General features: G+C 36.9%; 1 protein-coding gene across 7 annotated transcripts; it reads left to right on the top strand.

The window, feature by feature from the left end:
* The first annotated feature begins 391 nt into the window (after positions 1-391).
* LOC110925381 (transcription initiation factor TFIID subunit 4b) lies at positions 392-6,433 on the top strand. 7 transcript variants are annotated; one of them, XM_035986426.1, is made up of 9 exons: positions 1,273-1,575; positions 1,865-2,010; positions 2,932-3,125; positions 3,258-3,356; positions 3,648-3,754; positions 3,822-3,900; positions 3,977-4,079; positions 4,172-4,239; positions 6,040-6,433. In XM_035986426.1, exons 2-9 carry the CDS (start codon positions 1,866-1,868, stop codon positions 6,379-6,381), a joined length of 1,137 nt encoding a protein of 378 aa, XP_035842319.1. In that variant the 5' UTR covers positions 1,273-1,575; position 1,865; the 3' UTR covers positions 6,382-6,433. The 7 variants fall into 7 exon arrangements, 6 of the variants coding, with proteins under 6 accessions (XP_035842322.1, XP_035842319.1, XP_035842318.1 ...); XM_035986425.1 differs by having other exon boundaries at positions 1,274-1,483; XM_022169339.2 differs by having other exon boundaries at positions 1,516-1,609.
* The last annotated feature ends 1,890 nt before the right edge of the window (positions 6,434-8,323 follow it).

Here is an 8,323-nt window from a genome sequence, read left to right as displayed (position 1 = left end):
GAATCTCAGTTCCAAAGAATGGTAATCAGCAAGCAATGGCAACAGGGCAACCGCCTAAGGCCATCCGTAGTCATAAAGCCCCTTGTGGGGCGTTATGCGACACATGTCGTGCCACGTCACACGGGGGCTCTATGGGGCGTTATATCACTAGAGCCCGTAGTCATAAAGCCCCTACCCATCATTACCTAATTCTTAATTTTCAATTTCATTAGAATATTATAAAAACCCTTAATAATTTTTTATTGGTCAACACTTCAAAAGCAAATCCCATACCGCCATTAAAATTATCGCGCCACAACCCCAATTTTCATTTATAGCGCCCAAAGTTTTGGTGTTTGGGCGTTTTGACGGCGCTATCTTCTGGCAAAGCGTCCCACTACGCATTATCTAATGCAATGCATCAGCCAGCTGGCAAGCAGGTCCCTTTTGCACAGCTGCTACCTGTTTTAGAAGCACAGCTTGACAAAGACCAGGCTATGCAACTCCAGGGCCTATATGTTCGATTAAAGGTATAGTTAGGGGGTGACCCTGTAACAATATTTATTTGGAAATTTCTTTTTTTGTTTATAAATGTTTTAAGTGTGTTATTTATTTGGGTTATCAACCATCATTATTCTAAATGGCTACGTTATTCCCAGAGTAATGTCATAAATAAAGAAGAATTTGTCTGGTACACGCGACAACTTGTAGGAGATCATATGCTGAAGATGGCCCTACAACAAAGGCAGGTATAGAAGAAAACACGAATACCTTTTCATCTTTTTTTAGTTTTCATGTAATATATCTTCTTTTATATTAAATAGCAGGCTCATAATTGCTTACAGGTTGTATGTCAGTGCTTTACGTATATGCACCTTAAGCAACTCCTACGCTTTTTGTGACACTTACATAGGAACAGATGTAGTATATTAGTTTGTTTTATAGTTATTTTTTTTATTCCATATCCTTTTCAAATGTATTATCAGTTCGTTAGAGGTTAATTTTTTTTAATACAGTCTGCTGGAGACTCTTTATTGGCATCTGGAAAAAAGCTTGTTCGATTCTCGCTCGGTTTGTAAATGAGCCGATCGGATCGGTTCGATTCAAATTCAATCCGAGCATGAGCAAAACTCCGCTCGCTCGTCGATCGCTCGGTTTCGCTCGAATCATCTTTATTAATAATTAACTTTATAGATTAATAACCCAAAAAAATGTAATAACCCAAAAAAAATTAAAAGCCCCAAATAACGTTTAACCCAACCTAATATTTAATATTTAACATGTAAATCTAACCCTAAATCCTATTCGTAAACGAGTATTCACTATCGCCGCTCTCTAGTCTCCGACTCTCACTCTCCGGAGTCTCCGGTCTCCACAGTCACACTCACACATATCGCCGCTCTCTAGTCTCCGACCCATCGTCTGCAACATATCACCGCTCCTGTGTTCATTCTGCAACAGTTCGTCGGACGGTCTTCAATCTCCAGTCTTCAATCTGCAACAAGTGAGTCGATCCAGTCTTCAATCTCCAAACAGCCGTATCATAAATATCACTTGTTTCAGTCTTCAATCTGCGACATATAATAACAATCGTTTGTAAATATCACTTGTTTCAGTCTAATCTGCTTCTGTATGTTTCTTATAGTATGTTTTTATCGTTAAATCGTATGTTTCTGACTTTCTGTTATGTTTCTGTTTGGTATGTTAACCAGATTGTTTCTGTATGTTAAATCGTTTCTGTTTGGTAACATACATACACAGATTGTATGTATGTTTCTGTTATAATTGTTTGTTAACTTCCGTTTGTTTACTTCTGGTACGTTTGTTAAATGTTATAATTGTGTTAACGATTGTGTAGTTATAATTGTGTTTTTTTTTTTGGTAGGATGTCTTCTTACAAAGAATCAAACGAGAATCCGGCTGCTCATGTTGATTCGACTGATGGAGAGGACGACCCGAATCCAATAATTGATGAATCGGGTGATACCATTTTAAAGTGTCTTATAAAATGGGGTATCCAAGACAAAATAGGTACCATAACTTTAGACAATGCATCGAACAATGATTGGGCAGCCAACATTTTGATGAGTAATTTTAAGGGAAAGGGGAAGTTACACTTTGATGGTTTGTTTTTTCATATAAGATGTTGTGCTCACATCTTAAACTTGGTAGTGCAAGATGGTTTAGGAACTATCGAATCAAGAGTCTTGAGAGATGCAGGTTCTACTCCCACTTGGTGCAGAGTGAGGCACTAGTGGCAATGATAGAAGACCCAGGGAAATCTGGGTTGGATCCTTGAGCCAAACGGGTTTTACTGGTAATTTCACCATCGTGCCTACGGGCGGGTGGGTTATTGGGTTTTCCCCGGAATTGGTGGTGGACTTGGGTTACTCTTGGAGTACTCCGTTTGTCCAGTGGGTGCCCCAAGAGTGCTCGGGATTGATTCTGTTGGCTGTTCAAAAAAAAAAAATTACTTTGTGGATTTGTGTAGTTCTAATACAAAATTATAGTTATATATGGGCTAGTATAGAAATATGTTATGTTTATATGAAAGACATTGACTTTGTACACATGAACAATGCCCTTGCTCTTGTAACTATGAACTATTTCAAATATATCGTTTTGCTACGATTATCGTAGTTTTATCCAAAAAAAAAAAAAAAAAAAACTTAGCGACGGCCCTGTGCTCAATCATTCTTTTTTACACCTTGCTTTTAGTGGTACCTTCGATTTGTGTAGTTGCCTCTCATTGTTTTGTCGATTTGTGATACAGAATTATAGTTAGTTATATATGGGCATTTTAGGATGGACTTGTACACATGATCATTGCCCTTGTAACAGTTAACCATCTCTACTCAATCATTCTCTTTGTATCATAAATATGAATGAATATATTGCAGCTTTATCTCAACGCTTAACTGTTCTGCTGATAAAATCCTGCTCAAAATATAGGACAGACCCCGGAAGATGAATCTCAGTTCCAAAGAATGGGTAATCAGCAAGCAATGGCAACAGGGCAACCACCTAATGCAATGCGTCAGCCAGCTGGCAAGCAGGTCCCTTTTGCACTGCTGCTACCTGTTTTAGAACCACAGCTTGACAAAGACCAGGCTAGGCAACTCCAGGGCCAATATGTTCGATTAAAGGTATAGTTAGGGGGTGACCCTGTAACAATATTTATTTGGAAATTTCTTTTTTTTTTGTTTATAAATGTTTTAAGTGTGTTATTTATTTGGGTTATCAACCATCATTATGCTAAATGGCTATGTTATTCCCAGAGCAATGTCATAAATAAAGAAGAATTTGTCCGGCACATGCGAAGTCTTGTAGGAGATCGTATGCTGAAGATGGCAGTCTATAAACTACAACAAAGGCAGGTATAGAAGAAAACAAGAATACCAGCTTTTCATCTGTTTTTAGTTTTCATGTAATAATTAGTATATCTTCTTTTAGGTGTTTACCTTCTTATATTTAAATAGCAGGCTCATTGCTTATAGGTTGTATGTCAGTGCTTCACGTATATATGCACCTTAAGCGACTCCTACGCTTTGTGTGACACTTACATATGAACAGATGTAGTATATTATTTTGTTTTATCGTTATTTTTTATTCCATCTCCTTTTCAAATATATTATCAGTTCGTTAGAGGTTAATTTTTTTTAATACAGTCTGCTGGAGACTCTTCATTGGCATCTGGAAGTAATGCAAAGACTTCCCCCGAAAAGCCGACTGTTGGCCAGAAAAAAACGTTAGAAGCACCTGTTTCTTCGCTAAGGTAGTTTGATTTTTGTATCTCATATATATCAATTTAATATAACGTTGACTTTTCTGCTACATATCAGTAAGAAGCAGAAAGTGTCTGAAGCATTTTCGGATCAGCAGCTTAATGACGTAACTGCTGTCAGCGGAGTGCGTCTCAGGGTATGTGTTATTCACTTGCAAAGACACGAGTTTCAGGAAAACTCTTAGTTATTTCGGTGAAAATTTGGTCCTCTAGGAAGAAAAAGATCAATTGTTTTCTGGGTCCAAAGAGGGTAGCCGAGTTTCAGAAGATTCTAGAAAGGTTGCTCAAGCACCCCAAAAGAAATTGGATGAGATCAGTTAAGACTTTTACGGTTTTACCATTACCAGCGTCTTATAATGCATGCTATAATAAACATAAGGTGGCTAACAAATATGTGTGTTGCAATAGATGTTTTAACAGCGGCAAAACGTGGTGTAAAGAACCAAAGCAATGACGTGGAACGATTCTTGTCACAGGTGAGCTTTAAGTTATCTTGATTTATAAATTATGCTATGAATTTGTATGGATTAGGATCAAATACAAAGGATCCTAATTGTAAGAAGTGTAAGAAGGATTTATAGAGTGACAAGTGTCCAATAACCTAAAAAAACCCACTACACAAAAAAACCACACTACAAAAAAAACCTTAAACATCCACCACCACCAAAAACCTAACCCCCCCCCCCCCCCACATCACCCACCCAAAAAAAAATATTTTTTTTTGCTGTGGGGGTGGGTGTTTAGTTTTTTTTTTAGGTTTTTTTTTTTTGGGGGGGGGGGGTTAGGTTTTTTTGGTGAGGTATAGTTTTTTTTGTTTTTTATTGTCCGGGCGGGGGGGGGGGGGGGGGTCAGGTTTTTGGGGGTGGGGGGGTAGGTTTTTTGGGGTTTTTTTTGGTGAGGTATAGTTTTTTTTTTTTTTTTCGGGGGGGGGGGGGGGGGGGGTTTAGGTTTTTGGGTGGTGGTGGGGTGGGTGTTTAGGTTTTTGATGGTGATGTAGTGGGTTTAGTTTTAGGTTATTGGACACTTGTCACTCTATAAATCCTTCTTACACTTCTTACAACTAGAAGCCTTTGTAGAATAACTTGACCCGAATTTGTATATTTTAATACAATGTGGTATGCAGTGTGTATAGGAAAAAAATGCCAGGATTGTATCTGATATCTTCTTTTTTGTATTCCAAGCTTTTCCAAAACACGAGATTTTAGAGATCGCAATCTGTTAGTTTAATTCAACTTTAGATGACGAAAATATACCATTCTATATAATTTTATTGAGTCGAGGGGCGCTTGGATATGCTTTATGTAAGTGGATAACTAGAATCAGATAATCGGCCATAGTTAAACGGGCTATGGTAATGACTTGAATATTCAGTTTTCAACTGCAAGGTGATGAATCGAGTGACCTAAGTATGAAATAGATGCATGGTATTTTGATCCCATAAATGACTTGAATATTCAGTTTTCAAAGCTATTTACATATTGTGATTGTACAAGATCTACAATACAAAGCATTCTCTTTCTGCACTAACTTGATACTGTCATCGTGTTCCTCTAGTTTCTAGCATGTCGATATCGGTTTCACAGTATAGGAGGGAGATTCCTAAAGTTTATTTGATATCTTCGCTATTAGATTATTTCGACCATTGGCATAGAGCAACAAATACTTTAACAAGTTTGAAATCTAGTTGCTTTGTGATTTGAGTTCATGGTTTAGTTACTTGATATATACGTTTTCGACCCCCCGGTTTTATAGTTTTTTCGCCCGGCCCCCCGAACTTTTCGCTCAGTAGTGTCCGGTATGTAGTTTCGTATAGATTTTTTTAGATATATACGTTTTCGACCCCCCCTGGTTTTATAATTTTTTATAGGTATATACGTTTTCGACCCCTCAGTCGGAAATCTCAAGATTTACCTTTGGAAAAGCTGAGTAGCCTTCCTCCAACTATCATACAAACAGTTCTTACCCTTATGCCAATGAGAGATAGATTCAGGATAAGTATATGTATGTGGATGTGTTTATATGCATGTGCATATGTATGTGGATGTGTGTATATGTATAAGTATGTGTGTATGTGTATGAGTGTGTAGTAATAACTAAAAAAATAAAAAGTATTGATTTTTTGTATGCATGTGTTTTTATATGATTTTTAAATAATTTTTTATTCCAATTATTTTTTTAGATCGTCGTGGTTAGGTTATTATGGGATATTAATAATATGTTACACTATTTGTTTTTTGTTAATATGTATTAGTTATAAATCTTTTGACAAATTTTAGCTCGAGATAGTTCAAGCGGAATTAGAAAAAGAACAAAAGGCCCGACAAAACATAGAAGCTCGTTTTGAACAATTTAAACAAGAGCGGGAACAAGAACGTGCAGAACGTGAACGACAGCGAGAACAAGAACGAGTCGAACGAGAGCGGGCTGAACAAGCGGAATGGCATAAAAACATGGAAGAAATGTTGAAAAACTTTCTAAAACAAGAGCGGGCCGAACAAGCGGAACGGCATAAAAACATGGAAGAAATGTTGAAAAAGTTTCTAAAACGAGAGCGGGCCGAACAAACGGAACGGCATAAAAACCTGGAAGAAATGTTGAGAAAGTTTCTAAATAAGTAAAAAAAAAAAAGCTTAGATTTGTAAGTTTTGTAATAAAAAAACTGCCAGTTAGTTAGGATCTTTGTTATATTTATTTTAAGATTGTAAACATTGTTTTAGAATTTTTATTATTTTTATGCTTTTTTTTCAGAAAATTTATGAATTTCAAAATATTTTTTATTTTTCCCAAATCTGTCGTCGCTGGATTGAATAAAAAAAAAGGAATCACAATCTTAAACGTAACAAGTAAAATAGTTACAAAATTGTTGCTATTTTGTGGCAAGCATTAGCAAAAAAATTATATATAAAATTTGTCCAGCACTTTTATTGTAATATTAAAAATGAAAAATAAAACAATTATTTAAAATGTCCCAATTTTTTCGCAAAGTTTATTAACTTTCAAATCTTTTTTCTTTTTTTTGCATTGAGTGATTAATAATTTTTTATTTTTATTAAATAAATTAAAAACAAAAAACAAGTCTTAAGACAATTTGCCGCAATTTTATGGGAAAACTAAAAAAGAGTTGTAGCAAAAATTGTAGCAAATTTAGGATAAAACTAGTATTTTGACCGCCGCGCGTTGCGCCGGCGCGCGACGGGTGGAAATATATAGTAAGACAAAACACGATTCGTAAAACGCAGTGCGTAAAAGACAATTACAAAAAGTGTAAAACACAACGGTAGACACAAAGTGTAAAACACAATGCATAAGACATTTTGTAAAACACAATGCATTGGCATTTGCAAAAGTAGGAGTTGTAGTCTAGGGATTACAATTGCAATTTTTTAAAAGTTGGGCGGGTGTAAAAATTGGCATTTGCAAAAGTAGGAGTTGTAGTCTAGGGATTACAATTGCAATTTTTTAAAAGTTGGGCGGGTGTAAAAATAGAGTAATAGTGCAAGGGGTAAAAAAGCAAAGTCTAAAAAAGACAAAGTGTAAAAGAATAGGGGTGGTGGCGGAAATGTGTAAAAGATGAGGGGGTGTTGGTGGAAATGTAAACGAAGAACACACGAAACGTAATATAAACGTGATTCTTTGATAGATCTGAAAAATACAAGAACCGTGAATCACCTGTTGGAGCACTTTCTCTCTCTAGCTTCTCTCTCTAACTCCAAAGCTCTCCATGTCACATCCCCAAAATCCACTTGCGGAGTATCACCGCTTGGGAGCGTGACTGACCAGGATCAAGCCACCAATCATATAGCACAATATATATAGTAAAAGTAATTGCCATTAAACCAAACCATATCCATATGAATGGTGTTCCAAAACATAAGTAAGTTATCACTGTTTAGCGGAAACGTATAAATAAAACCCATCATAATAAAGTATCAAATGTCATAAGTGTTTAACAGGACAATCATGATCCAAGCCCACAACGACCAGCTCCTCCCTGTGCAAGCTCCATGTATCTAACGACCTGCAAGGCATGTAACAGAGGATCAACAACTAGTTGAGCGAGTTCACAGAAAGTAAATGCGTAATAGTAAGTTCGTTTGTAACATGTGGCTCTACTGGGCCGATAGTACGATCTATTGGTGGGGGTTTCCCATGTTGTATAACCACTAGACTATTCGTAACCATAAGTGTTCTACATATCCCGAGAACAGTAATACGTACAAGTTTACGTAGGTTTTACGTAAGTATCCTTCACAACCGAGGATAGGGGTACGCGGGGGTTTACGTAGGTTTTACGTAAGTGCCTGACACAACCGAGGCAGTAGTGAGTATAAGTTCACGTAGGTTTTACGTGAGTGTCCTTCGCAACCTGAGGACAGTGAATAGCACAAGTATACGTAGGTTTTACGTATGTGTCCTGCACAACCGAGGACGATGGTAGGTAGTCTAGTAACAGTGTATGTACGAGTCTATTCAATCTCATTCCTTTTATCCCATTCCCAAGCCCTTGGGAATCCCATGCCTTAGTAAGAGTGTGAACTCACCTTGGTTTGCTCGGTATGT

The sequence above is a fragment of the Helianthus annuus genome, chromosome 17 (assembly GCF_002127325.2).
Source record: "Helianthus annuus cultivar XRQ/B chromosome 17, HanXRQr2.0-SUNRISE, whole genome shotgun sequence".
Lineage (NCBI taxonomy): Eukaryota > Viridiplantae > Streptophyta > Magnoliopsida > Asterales > Asteraceae > Helianthus > Helianthus annuus.
The sequence above is the reverse complement of the archived record's forward strand: the minus strand, read 5'-3'. Positions and strand labels throughout refer to the sequence as shown.

Coding starts and splice junctions, on each gene's coding strand:
- LOC110925381 (XM_035986426.1), top strand. CDS start 1,866: ATGTCTTCTTACAAAGAATCAAACGAGAATCCGGCTGCTCATGTTGAT. Junction 3,126..3,257: donor GCCAATATGTTCGATTAAAG/GTATAGTTAGGG, acceptor TGTTATTCCCAG/AGCAATGTCATAAATAAAGA. Junction 3,755..3,821: donor GCACCTGTTTCTTCGCTAAG/GTAGTTTGATTT, acceptor GCTACATATCAG/TAAGAAGCAGAAAGTGTCTG.